A 14,591-nucleotide genomic window follows, 5' to 3' on the forward strand; every position below is an offset into this window, starting at 1 on the left:
GAAACAAACCCTATAATGTAGAGAACAAACTGATGGTTACAGGAGGTAGGAGGTGGGAGGTGGGGGGAATACATGAAACAGGTGATGGAGAGTAAGTGCACTTGTTGTGACAAGCACTGGGCGATATGTGGAAGTGCTGAATCACTATGTTATACACCTGAAACTAGTATTATGCTGTGTGCTAACTAGAATTTAAATGAAAACTTAAAAAAAAAAGGGGTAGATACAAAACTGTATTTAATACTTTACCAAACCTGTAAGAATACTGATTCTGATCTATTTGCAAATAGTCAAAACTGGTTATATGAATGTCAAAAAATATTAAAACTTGGGGCGCCTGGATGGTTCAGTCGGTTAAGCAGCCGACTTCGGCTCAGGTCATGATCTCGCGGTCCGTGAGTTCGAGCCCCGCGTCGGGCTCTGTGCTGACAGCTCAGAGCCTGGAGCCTGTTTCAGATTCTGTGTCTCCCTCTCTCTGACCCTCCCCTGTTCATCCTCTGTCTCTGTCTCAAAAAAATAAATAAACGTTAAAAAAAAAAAAAAAAATTAAAACTTACTAAAAAGCAAACATAACCACAATAAACTTCTTTTTCATTTCCCCATAAATATTTAAAAGCATACAAGATTGCTTTTAAATATTTAAGTATTACTTAAGAAATATAACATATAATTAATATCTTCCTCTATTGTTTCAAAATCAGAGGTTATTCTACCTCTACAATGTTTAATTTGCAACAGATGATAGTAAGGAGGGAAAGATAGTTTTTAAGGTTTATAAAATCTCAATTTTCTTTGTATTAAACATTACTTCAACTGTTCCACTATATTCACATTATTAAAAATATTAATCTATTTTTTAATAAGTATAGGAAATCAATGGTTTTCTTCCACTTAGCAATAAACACATAAAAATGGAAACATAAAAACATCCTGTTCACATCAGTAACAAAACCATAAAACACTTAACAAATTTAACAAAGGGATGGGACCTACCTGAAAAGAATCAGAATAAGTGGGAAAATATACTATGACAATGGATAAGATAAAGTGACACAACTGTCAATTTTCTGAAAAAAGATACATAAGTATAATGCAATTCTGATCAGAATTCTAATGAGAGCATTTTTCTGTGGGTATATGTGTTAAAACTATTATGACTAAAAACAGCTTAGTATAAAAAAGAACTGTGTTTGGGCGTGTATGGCAGAGGAGAAAGACTTGCCTTATTGAATTATCAACATATAAAGTTGCTGATAAATCTAAATACTAGCACAGGAATATACAAACAGATCCGTAGAATAATAGAAATTGGTTGACTAAGAAAATATAGTTCCATAATATGAGAATATAGTATATGGCAGAGGTGGTTATTCCATTGAGTAGAGTGAATTATTTCATGAATAAACAATTCTAGCACAATTGGCTGTCCATTTGAAATAAAATAAAATTAGCACTCCCAACTCTACACAAAAAAAATTCCAGACTAACTAAAGACATAATAAAACACAGAGGAAGAGTTTGAAAAAAATCTAAGAGACTGCTAGGAATCCAGAGGTATAATATACCATATTCAAAGTTTTAAAACTTTTAGAAGAGCAAAAGAACAAAGCCAACAATCAAAAAATGCTCACAATCATTAGCAGTTCGAGAATCATAAACTAAAGTATTAACATATTCTTTGATTCAGCAGTTCCACTCCTGGAAAACTATCACACAGTAAAACTGCCAGAGTGTAAGGAGACACATACATAAACACGTATACATAAATACATATGTGTATCTTAGAAATACTTATTACAGAATGGTTTATAATATGGCAGAAAATATTAGAGACAAAGTAAATGCTCATCGATTAGAAAATGGTGAAATACAATATAGCATATTCATTCTATGGAATATTATAAAGCCATTCAAAAGAATAACAGGTCTTCTGACTGACTTGGAGAGCCTTCCTGAATGAGAAAAGGTGAGGAAAATGTGCACAGGATTCCATTTTGGAAAACAAACAAGACCAAAACACTCCCCCTACATAAACAGACATAGATGTGTACATATAGGAGCATATAAAAATATGGAAGGCTACCTGCTAGGTGGTTACATGGGTCTGGAAGGAAGGGAAGGAAGAGGGAACAAGCAAAAAAAAAAAAAAAAATTAAAAAGATTATATTTAAAAAATAAATGTTGATTATATCGTATGTACTACAAAAAGTTAAATTACATGCCTGTAACATTTCAAAAACAGATGCTTTAAGATAGGGATGGTGATTGATGAATTCAAATCCAAAGAAAAGATGCTCATGACACAAAATTTCAGAACTTTATAGACTTATTCCCTATAGGTACTGGGAATTAAGGAGGGGGATTAAAATATAACAATATCATGTTCTTTCCTAAATTTAAAGAAAAACAATGATGTCTTTACAGGTCAGTGAAACAAGGCTACAGTAGAAGCTTTCTTAACCAACTATGGCAACCACTGGATTAACTGATGGTCTCAATTCCCTCTGTAAAATATACTGACCAATGGCCACTGTATTCTGAAAATTAGGGGCTGACAGGTTCCTGTTCTGAATAATAATAGCAGCAACTAACAATGCTTACATGTGTCTGTTACCCTCCTAAATGCTTTACATATATTCTTCACAACAACCCTATGAAGTGCTTATTTTATGGATGAAGAAATGAAAACAAAGACATGATAAATTACTTGCCCAAGTCACAAAGCTAATAAGCATTAGAGTTGGTATTCAAATGAATCCCAGCTTCCATGTTCTTAGCCAGTCAACATAATGCCACTATGAGTGTCTCCTGACCAGCGGAAATGTTGCCTTTCAGAACAATCAGGTGATTTGCTCACAAACCGGTGTAAATTATCAGTTACTATAATTCTGTAATTTTGTTATATAGTACATAAAAAAAATTATCCCTATGAAAACTAAATTGACTACTCAGAAAAGTCTAAATAAAGGCAAGTCATCAAAAAAAAAAAAAAACTTGTCACATTAAGTGTAGATAAGAACTGCAAATGGTTTCAGGAAAAAAAATGTAAACTTACAAGTATCAGACCTCAGACTACATAGTTTCTATTCACAGCAGCTCAAAATGGAATACATTCAAAGACAATGCATTATGGCTATAGCTTATGAGGAGAAAAAACATGTTCAAATATCAAGAATGATAAAAAACAAATGTTTAACTTTTATCAATAAAGATTTTTATTTTTTGTTATTCCCCACTTTAACATACTTTTTTGATTAAACTATGACCGGTCCCAATTATTTTGGATAAGAGGGCTTCTACTGTATTTTTGGTTAACAAATTCACAAGCTTTTATTAAGGTGGTGGACCAAAGCTCTGAGAAAAATCAAATCTGCTTTATTGCTAAGCTACAATTTTCAAAAATCAAACTGGAAGTTATTTTATGATCCTTACCCATCTTGTGTGGGTGGGTACTCGCATTCTTGTCCTTTGGGAAATACACCGTTAGGATACAGGTCACATATTGGAACTGAGGGAGGGTCTGTTTGAACTTTTGCTGTGAGATACAAATAAAGCATTAACTCCTGCAGTTAAAAATAAAATTAAGCACTTATCATTACAGTTTTTCTCAGTTCCTAATGGTTGTTATATGACCTAATTTTAAAGAATCTCCTTGCTGTCTTACAGTTAAAAACAGAAGATATTTCACCATGCTGGCCACCTCCTCTCCGATGTACTGCTGCTTGGGAATAGAAATATTCAACTCCTTAGAATTCCATTATGTATTTAAATAGTATATGCCTTGGCAGAAAGCACATTCTAATGTTTTTGTCTTCATTTACTATACTGGAAATGGAATAGCATAAAGGCTGTTTTTCACAAATAAAAATCAAAGAAGCAACAAGAAAATATGAAAGAAATCCTATAAGGATGAAATAAAAATATAAAACTACTATGTATTAATAAATTAAGTGAAAAACTTATTTCAAGTAAATAATAAGGTATAAAAGTTAAGCATATACATACCCAGGGCTAAAAGAATTTAGGTAGCCATACACAAATTTCCACATACTTAAAAAAAGGTAGAGTTCTTACATATGTTTTAAGAGCATTATTTCCCAAACTATGTTCTAAAACACACCAGTGTTCCAAGATGACTTTCAAAAATATCTGGAGATCTGTCTTCTGAAAAAAATGTTTAAATACAAAAGAACTATTTACATAGTTCTTATTATATGAAGAATCACCTTTTAGTAATGACTGCTATTTCCAAAGACTGCCAGGAAGTTGAGTTAATTTATGCAGTGATATAAGACATTCAATGTATATCTGCAGCATTTCAACTACTGAGGTGAAATATGTGGTTTTCTTTTGATTATAACTGGTCTTATGTTACAGATTTTTGTCTTCAATTTTAACACATATTTTGCTCTCTTTGTTCTGCAATGGGGGAAAAAACTATATAAATAAAAATATGACTTTATTGAGCCAAATCATTTATCTATGGAACCATGTTCAGTTCCTTCCTTTAACCCAAATAGTATCTCATGAGCACCAAATGTTTTTCTGTCTTTACATAATGTTTAAAAGCGTCCTATCGGCAAGTAAACTTGGAAAACACTGTTTTAGGGCCCTCCTAAAAGGGAACATTTAAATTTAAAATAAAAAAAGATCTTAGAGGTCAACTAATTTAGCTTTACACTTAAATCTAGGAATCCCCTAATGCCTCTGACAGATGGCAGTGAACTCCTAACAATGAAGGCAGTCTTTATCTCCCAAGCAAAAATCCATTCATTTTGAAAGAACTGTAACTATTAGAAACCTCTTCCTATACTTATACTGTTAGTTCCAGCTTTATTCTTTGCAGTTGAAAACATTTTACTTTTCATTTCAACTGATTCCTTCCTCTCTATGATAAGAAACCACTTTAAGGGAAATGGTTCTTAACACTTTCACCCCTATGTGCCAGCCTTGAATTTGTCAATGTTCTTTGTAAGTTGGTATCAGAATTGATTTATATTAATAGTCCAAATACGGTATAATTAATATAAGACTATACTTTTAATTCTAAAAATCTTAGGGCTATTAAATAGTTAAGACTCCCTGCTTTTTGGCTCACAATGTACTAGCACTCAAAATCCTTAGATCCTATTACCCTGTTCTAATTTTATGTACATCTATAAAAGTTCAGCTTGCTAATCCTAGTATATTTCTCAGTTTTTTTGATCTTTTGAAATCCTGAGTTTATCAACAAAAGTATTACCACCCTCAGCTTTATTTCATCTACAAATCTGACAGATGCCTTTTATACTGTCCATAAATTATTAAAGCAAAAGACTCAAAAAGAACATTAGAGAAAAAAATTTGTAATAAAAATATGACTAGCCTTAACCACTTATTAACTGTGACTTGGACAAATGGCCAAATGTGCCAAGCCTCAGATTCCTCATCCACAAAATGAAGAACCAGATGAAATCTTGGATAACCTTTGAAAATACTAATGTACCCTGCCCAAGTTTTATCTAAAACTATGAATAATTATACGATCTGTACTACGGTTATCATTACTATCATTTGTAATTCTCTCACTTTATAAATGAGGAAAATAAGGGCAGTGAATGGCTCGTTATTACATTATTTGGCTTATTCCAGAAGTGATTTATGATAGCCTACAAGGAGATCAAAAATAAACAAATAAGAAACAGTAAATAAGAGAAAATCAAAACATGGAAAGAACATAAAGTAGAACCTGAAATACAGCCAATACAAAACCACAGATTTGGCTCTAAGCCCTCTAGTAGTCAATATATATATTTTTAAAGCTAGGTTATTTGCATATAGATCATGCTTATGAGATAAATACATAAGTACTCAGGAAAAGCACAATTATTCTTGATACTAAGACCAAACAAAAGAGTGTCTCTTACAAGTACTCATAAAGAAATGTAATGAACAATAGGTTCAACAACATCCTCAGAGGAGGCACAATAAAAGCTGATGGCATCATAGTAAAACATCTGTCAGTGGAAGAATTCTACCAGTGGCATATACAAAGTAGCCCCTTAACATTACTCCCTGTTTATCTACTTCTGTTAGGGAGTAATTTAAGAGTATTGGGAGAAAGAGTTATCTCTCAAACCATTTCCAGACAATACCTTGTCTCATGGGCACACTTAACAATTTTTGAACAGAAGGAATATGATATCATAATCCCTGGAAGACTTCTAGAACATAGGTAGCCTATGCTCATTAAATACAGACTATGGGGGCACCTGGGTGGCTCAGTCGGTTGGGCGGCTGACTGCGGCTTAGGTCATAATCTCGTGGTCTGTAAGTTCGAGCCCCGTGTCGGGCTCTGTGCTAGCAGCTCAGAGCCTAGAGCCTGCTTCCGATTCTGTGTCTCCGTCTCTCTGCCCCTTCCCTGCTTGCTCTCTCTCTCAAAAACAATAAACTTAAAAAAAAATTTTTTTTTTTAATACAGACTATGCTAGGGACAGAACTGACATCCTATGTGTAGAAGGACCTAACAAAAGTAGATGCCTGAATAGAAAGAAGGCTATCCTATCTTCATCTGGAGACCCATCAGGAAAAATACTGGCAGAGCCAAAAGCTTTCTTAAAAAAGTTACGTATTTCTCTCAACACAGAGATAAAAATGAGTCAAGCCCCAATATTCTAATTCATAAAATTTTCGCCTGAAAGATTTAAAGAAAGGTGCAACCAGACATTCAATGTTCCCTAATAGCCCAAAGGGCATCCAAGATTAGAACTTGTTCTGATTCTCAACCCAACCCAACATTTATTCCCCAATACTATACATTCTCCCCCTGGTCTCCCTAATAGAATTCCAGGTCCCTGAAGATGTTGATTTGCCATTTAAAATAAGACAAAACGCAAGTAGGATCATATTTTAAGTAATATGAAATCGTGCAATACGTCATTAGTAACATTTTACCATATGCACAAATTTTAAATAATGGGAATCCTCATTAAATACTCATCAAGAATCTTGTAATTTCAAAGCTGGCAGGTGAACTGCCAACTATGTTTACCCTATTACCACACAGTGGCATCACTTTAGTCATCCCTGAAAGAATTGTTATTTGCATTATTCAAGTTTTAAATGATAAACTCATCCCTAAATTATGGTAAAATGCAACCAACTTATTATTAACATCCCTTATATCAACAATAGGTAAAGAAAATACCAACAGGACTATTAAATGAAAGAATAGTTGTTTCATTAAATTCTACCTCTGTTAAGCCTAAATTTATTTCCCTGACATACACTAGGATCTTAAGCAACTTCAAACCTACTCTTCAAACCAGCTGGTTAACAAACACTTCAAGTTTTTTAAGTAAGACCAACTTAAGATACTAACGTCCTCTCTTCTTCTTCTTCTTTTTCTTCTTCTTTCCAGCTGCTCCATCTCCATCCCCATCTCCATCTAAGAAAAGACCATTTCAAGTACACATTTATTTAAACCTCAGAAACAGAGAGACAAAACAAGCATAAGCAGACAAGTAACACACACACAAAGCACCTTAAATAGCATACAACAGAGTTGATCCAATATTCTTAGAACAGAATTCTATATAATGCTAATGTATCAAAATTTGGTTTGTATAATCAAAAGCACTAAGGAAACTTTGACTCACTCTAATAAAAGAATTTTGAAAAAGGTATTTTTAAGAATAAAAAGTATATTAACACTCTTTTTCAAAAACTAGGAAAAATAACCAGTGTTAGTTTAATGCTAATGACTGGGTGACTTCACCTAAAATATTAATAGTTTGTTTACATATGCTTTGCAGGTTAGTATTTCATGACCTCATGTGATCCTCAAAACAACTTTATGAGGTAAAACAAAGAATGTTTAACGGACATGCCCAAGGTAATCCTAACTGATAATGGCAGAACTGGACCAAGAATATATCACCTGATTCCTAATCCAGGCAGGGATATTTAGGGGGTCTTATTTTATTTTATTTTTATTTATTTATTTATTTATTTTTTTCTGGTTCATGCTTTTCTTTTTTTTTTCCTCAGATCAATTTTTTTTTATTTATATATGAAATTTATTGTCAAATTGGTTTCCATACAACACCCAGTGCTCATCCCAAAAGGTGCCCTCCTCAATACCCATCACCCACCCTCTCCTCCCTCCCACCCCCCATCAACCCTCAGTTTGCTCTCAGTTCTCAACAGTCTCTTATGCTTTGGCTCTCTCCCACTCTAACCTCTTTTTTTTTTTTTTTCTTCCCCTCCCCCATGGGTTTCTCTTAAGTTTCTCAGGATCCACATAAGAGTGAAACCATATGGTATCTGTCTTTCTCTGTATGGCTTATTTCACTTAGCATCACACTCTCCAGTTCCATCCACGTTGCTACAAAAGGCCATATTTCATTTTTTCTCATTGCCACGTAGTATTCCATTGTGTATATAAACCACAATTTCTTTATCCATTCATCAGTTGATGGACATTTAGGCTCTTTCCATAATTTGGCTATTGTTGAGAGTGCTGCTATGAACATTGGGGTACAAGTGCCCCTATGCATCAGTACTCCTGTGTCCCTTGGATAAATTCCTAGCAGTGCTATTGCTGGGTCATAGGGTAGGTCTATTTTTAATTTTCTGAGGAACCTCCACACTGCTTTCCAGGGCGGCTGCACCAATTTGCATTCCCACCAACACTGCAAGAGGGTTCCCGTTTCTCCACATCCTCTCCAGCATCTATAGTCTCCTGATTTGTTCATTTTGGCCACTCTGACTGGCGTGAGGTGATACCTGAGTGTGGTTTTGATTTGTATTTCCCTGATAAGGAGCGACGCTGAACATCTTTTCATGTGCCTGTTGGCCATCCGGATGTCTTCTTTAGAGAAGTGTCTATTCATGTTTTCTGCCCATTTCTTCACTGGGTTATTTGCTTTTCGGGTGTGGAGTTTGGTGAGCTCTTTATAGATTTTGGATACTAGCCCTTTGTCCGATATGTCATTTGCAAATATCTTTTCCCATTCCGTTGGTTGCCTTTTAGTTTTGTTGGTTGTTTCCTTTGCTGTGCAGAAGCTTTTTATCTTCATAAGGTCCCAGCAATTCACTTTTGCTTTTAATTCCCTTGCCTTTGGGGATGTGTCGAGGAAGAGATTGCTACAGCTGAGGTCAGAGAGGTCTTTTCCTGCTTTCTCCTCTAAGGTTTTGATGGTTTCCTGTCTCACATTCAGGTCCTTTATCCATTTTGAGTTTATTTTTGTGAATGGTGTGAGAAAGTGGTCTAGTTTCAACCTTCTGCATGTTGCTGTCCAGTTCTCCCAGCACCATTTGTTAAAGAGACTGTCTTTTTTCCATTGGATGTTCTTTCCTGCTTTGTCAAAGATTAGTTGGCCATACGTTTGTGGGTCTAGTTCTGGGGTTTCTATTCTATTCCATTGTCTATGTGTCTGTTTTTGTGCCAATACCATGCTGTCTTGATGATGACAGCTTTGTAGTAGAGGCTAAAGTCTGGGATTGTGATGCCTCCTGCTTTGGTCTTCTTCTTCAAGATTACTTTGGCTATTCGGGGCCTTTTGTGGTTCCATATGAATTTTAGGATTGCTTGTTCTAGTTTCGAGAAGAATGCTGGTGCAATTTTGATTGGGATTGCATTGAATGTGTAGATAGCTTTGGGCAGTATTGACATTTTGACAATATTTATTCTTCCAATCCATGAGCAGGGAATGTCTTTCCATTTCTTTAAATCTTCTTCAATTACCTTCATAAGCTTTCTATAGTTTCCAGCATACAGATCCTTTACATCTTTGGTTAGATTTATTCCTAGGTATTTTATGCTTCTTGGTGCAATTGTGAATGGGATCAGTTTCTTTATTTGTCTTTCTGTTGCTTCATTGTTAGTGTATAAGAATGCAACTGATTTCTGTACATTGATTTTGTATCCTGCAACTTTGCTGAATTCATGTATCAGTTCTAGCAGACTTTTGGTGGAGTCTATCGGATTTTCCATGTATAATATCATGTCATCTGCAAAAAGCGAAAGCTTGACTTCATCTTTGCCAATTTTGATGCCTTTGATTTCCGTTTGTTGTCTGATTGCTGATGCTAGAACTTCCAGCACTATGTTAAACAACAGCGGTGACAGTGGGCATCCCTGTCATGTTCCTGATCTCAGGGAAAAAGCTCTCAGTTTTTCCCCGTTGAGGATGATGTTAGCTGTGGGCTTTTCATAAATGGCTTTTATGATCTTTAAGTATGTTCCTTCTATCCCAACTTTCTCAAGGGTTTTTATTAAGAAAGGGTGCTGGATTTTGTCAAAGGCCTTTTCTGCATCGATTGACAGGATCATATGGTTCTTATCTTTTCTTGTATTAATGTGATGTATCACGTTGATTGATTTGCTAATGTTGAACCAGCCCTGCATCCCAGGAATGAATCCCACTTGATCATGGTGAATAATTCTTTTTATATGCCGTTGAATTCGATTTGCTAGTATCTTATTGAGAATTTTTGCATCCATATTCATCAGGGATATTGGCCTGTAGTTCTCTTTTTTTACTGGGTCTCTGTCTGGTTTAGGAATCAAAGTAATACTGGCTTCATAGAATGAGTCTGGAAGTTTTCCTTCCCTTTCTATGTCTTGGAATAGCTTGAGAAGGATAGGTATTATCTCTGCTTTAAATGTCTGGTAGAACTCCCCTGGGAAGCCATCTGGTCCTGGACTCTTATTTGTTGGGAGATTTTTGATAACCGATTCAATTTCTTCGCTGGTGATGGGTCTGTTCAAGCTTTCTATTTCCTCCTGATTGAGTTCTGGAAGAGTGTGGGTGTTCAGGAATTTGTCCATTTCTTCCAGGTTGTCCAATTTGTTGGCATATAATTTTTCATAGTATTCCCTGATAATTGTTTGTATCTCTGAGGGATTGGTTGTAATAATTCCATTTTCCTTCATGATTTTATCTATTTGGGTCATCTCCCTTTTCTTTTTGAGAAGCCTGGCTAGAGGTTTGTCAATTTTGTTTATTTTTTCAAAAAACCAACTCTTGGTTTCGTTGATCTGCTCTACAGTTTTTTTAGATTCTATATTGTTTATTTCCGCTCTGATCTTTATTATTTCTCTTCTTCTGCTGGGTTTAGGCTGCCTTTGCTGTTCTGCTTCTATTTCCTTTAGGTGTGCTGTTAGATTTTGTATTTGGGATTTTTCTTGTTTCTTGAGATAGGCCTAGATTGCAATGTATTTTCCTCTCAGGACTGCCTTCGCTGCGTCCCAAAGCGTTTGGATTGTTGTATTTTCATTTTCGTTTGTTTCCATATATTTTTTAATTTCTTCTCTAATTGCCTGGTTGACCCACTCATTCATTAGTAGGGTGTTCTTTAACCTCCATGCTTTTGGAGGTTTTCCAGACTTTTTTCTGTGGTTGATTTCAAGCTTCATAGCATTGTGGTCTGAAAGTATGCATGGTATGATTTCAATTCTTGTAAACTTATGAAAGGCTGTTTTGTGACCCAGTATATGATCTATCTTGGAGAATGTTCCATGTGCACTCGAGAAGAAAGTATATTCTGTTGCTTTGGGATGCAGAGTTCTAAATATATCTGTCAAGTCCATCTGATCCAATGTCTCATTCAGGGCCCTTGTTTCTTTATTGACCGTGTGTCTAGATGATCTATCCATTTCTGTAAGTGGGGTGTTAAAGTCCCCTGCAATTACCACATTCTTCTCAATAAGGTTGCTTATGTTTATGAGTAATTGTTTTATATATTTGGGCGCTCCGGTATTCGGCGCATAGACATTTATAATTGTTAGCTCTTCCTGATGGATAGACCCTGTCACTATTATATAATGTCCTTCTTCATCTCTTGTTACAGCCTTTAATTTAAAGTCTAGTTTGTCTGATATAAGGATGGCTACTCCAGCTTTCTTTTGGCTTCCAGTAGCATGATAAATAGTTCTCCATCCCCCCACTCTCAATCTAAAGGTGTCCTCAGGTCTAAGATGAGTCTCTTGTAGACAGCAAATAGATGGGTCTTGTTTTTTTATCCATTCTGATACCCTATGTCTTTTGGTTGGCGCATTTAATCCATTTACATTCAGTGTTATTATAGAAAGATATGGGTTTAGAGTCATTGTGATGTCTGTATGTTTTATGCTTGTAGTGATGTCTCTGGTACTTTGTCTCACAGGGTCCCCCTTAGGATCTCTTGTAGGGCTGGTTTAGTGGTGACAAATTCCTTCAGTTTTTGTTTGTTTGGGAAGACCTTTATCTCTCCTTCTATTCTAAATGACAGACTTGCTGGATAGAGGATTCTCGGCTGCATATTTTTTCTGTCTAGCACACTGAAAATCTCGTGCCAATTCTTTCTGGCCTGCCAAGTTTCAAAAGAGAGATCAGTCACGAGTCTTATAGGTCTCCCTTTATATGTGAGGGCACGTTTACCCCTTGCTGCTTTCAGAATTTTCTCTTTATCCTTGTATTTTGCCAGTTTCACTATGATATGTCGTGCAGAAGATCGATTCAAGTTACGTCTGAAGGGAGTTCTCTGTGCCTCTTGGATTTCAATGCCTTTTTCCTTCCCCACTTCAGGGAAGTTCTCAGCTATTATTTCTTCAAGTACCCCTTCAGCACCTTTCCCTCTCTCTTCCTCCTCTGGGATACCAATGATGCGTATATTATTTCTTTTTAGTGTATCACTTAGTTCTCTAATTTTCCCCTCGTACTCCTGGATTTTTTTATCTCTCTTTTTCTCAGCTTCCTCTTTTTCCATAACTTTTTCTTCTAGTTCACCTATTCTCTCCTCTGCCTCTTCAATCTGAGCCGTGGTGGTTTCCATTTTGTTATGCATTTCATTTAAAGTGTTTTTCAGCTCCTCGTGACTGTTCCTTAGTCCCTTGATCTCTGTAGCAAGAGATTCTCTGCTGTCAGCTATACTGTTTTCAAGCCCAGAGATTAATTTTATGACTATTATTCTAAATTCACTTTCTGTTATATTATTTAAATCCTTTTTGATCAGCTCATTAGCTGTTGTTCTTTCCTGGAGATTCTTCTGAGGGGAATTCTTCCGCTTGGTCATTTTGGATAGTCCCTGGCATGGTGACGACCTGCAGGGCACTTCCCCTGTGCTGTGGTGTATAACTGGAGTTGGTGGGCGGAGCCGCAGTCTGACCTGATGTCTGCCCCCAGCCCACCGCTGTGTCCACAGTCAGACTGGTGTGTGCCTTCTCTTCCCCTCTCCTAGGGGCGGGATTCACTGTGGGGTGGGGTGGCCTGTCTGGGCTACTTGCAGACTGCCAGGCTTGTGATGCTGGGGATCTGGCGTCTTAGCTGGGGTGGGTAGGCAAGGTGCACAGGGGCAGGAGGGGCAGGCTTAGCTTGCTTCTCCTTAGGTGATCCACTTCAGGAGGGGCCCTGTGGCAGCAGGAGGGAGTCAGATCCGCTGCCGGAGGTTTGGCTCTGCAGAAGCGCAGAGTTGGGTGTTTGCGCGGAGCGAGCAAGTTCCCTGGCAGGAACTGGTTCTCTTTGGGATTTTGGCTGGGGGATGGGCGGGGGAGATGGCGCTCGCCAGCGCCTTTGTTCCCCACCAAACTGAGCTCTGTTGTCAGGGGGCTCAGCAGCTCTCCTTCCCTTTGTTCTCCAGCCTTCCCGCTTTCTGAGCAGAGCTGTTAACTTATGACCTCCCAGCCGCTAAGTCGCACTTGCTGTCGGAACACAGTCCATCAGGCCCCTCCGTTTTTTGCAAGCCAGACTCGGGGGCTCTGCTTGGCCGGCGAGCCGCCCCTCCGCCCCGGCTCCCTCCCGCCAGTCCGTGGAGCGCGCACCGCCTCGCCGCCCTTCCTACCCTCTTCCGTGGGCCTCTCGTCTACGCTTGGCTCCAGCGACTCCGTTCTGCTAATCCTCTGGCGGTTTTCTGGGTTATTTAGGCAGGTGTAGGTGGAATCTAAGTGATCAGCAGGACGCGCGGTGAGCCCAGCGTCCTCCTATGCCGCCATCTTCCCTCTTCCTCGGGGGTCTTATTTTAAAATATCTTTTCCTGGGGCACCTCGGTGGCTCAGTCAGTTAAGCATCTGACTTTGGCTTAGGTCACGATCTCACGGTTCATGGGTTTGAGCCCCGCGTTGGGCTCTGTGCTGACAGCTCCAAGCGTGGAGCCTGCTTCAGATTCTGTGTCTCCCTCTTTCTCTCTCTGTCCCTCCCCCACTTGCGCTCTCTCTTGTTCAAAAATAAATTTAAAAAATTAAAAATTTTTAAATATATTTTCCTGTATAGTTGTTATTAAAGAAAGAGTTCTTCTGGGTCAAATGTACACAAAAATCAGAGGGTATATATGCTTTTCCTAGGTTCAGTTGTCAGGTTCTCAAAAGAACCTGATGCCCAAAAATGGAGATTAAGAACTATCTGAAAAAATAGTTGGCAAAAGAGTAACTAAAGTAACCACTATCTGTTAGTTTTTATAACAATATTTTATGAAGCCCATGCCATTCTCTTGGAGAAAAGATAAAGGATACTATTATGGCCAAGATTAAATAAATAGTGACTTAAAACATTTCAAATAAAGGGTACCAAAAAATAGACTGGAATTTCTGAATTTCTAAAAAAGGCTGCTCAATAAATTTCAACAGTCATGAA

At 37.2% G+C, this 14,591-nt stretch overlaps 1 protein-coding gene across 2 annotated transcripts in view; it reads right to left on the minus strand.

Annotated features, from left to right (window-relative positions):
- METAP2 (methionyl aminopeptidase 2) overlaps nt 1-14,591 on the minus strand; it is a 35,114-nt gene that overhangs the window by 11,120 nt on the left and 9,403 nt on the right. For both annotated transcript variants that reach the window (XM_025926558.2, XM_025926557.2), the window contains exons 3-4: nt 7,361-7,426; nt 3,433-3,535 (exon numbers count right to left, since the gene is read on the minus strand). In XM_025926558.2, the coding sequence (XP_025782343.1) occupies nt 3,433-3,535; nt 7,361-7,426 (169 nt within the window). The remainder of the gene's footprint in view (nt 1-3,432; nt 3,536-7,360; nt 7,427-14,591) is intronic.

This window comes from Puma concolor, chromosome B4 (assembly GCF_028749965.1).
Source record: "Puma concolor isolate L17-30 chromosome B4, mPumCon1.1.hap2, whole genome shotgun sequence".
Classification (NCBI taxonomy): Eukaryota; Metazoa; Chordata; class Mammalia; order Carnivora; family Felidae; genus Puma; species Puma concolor.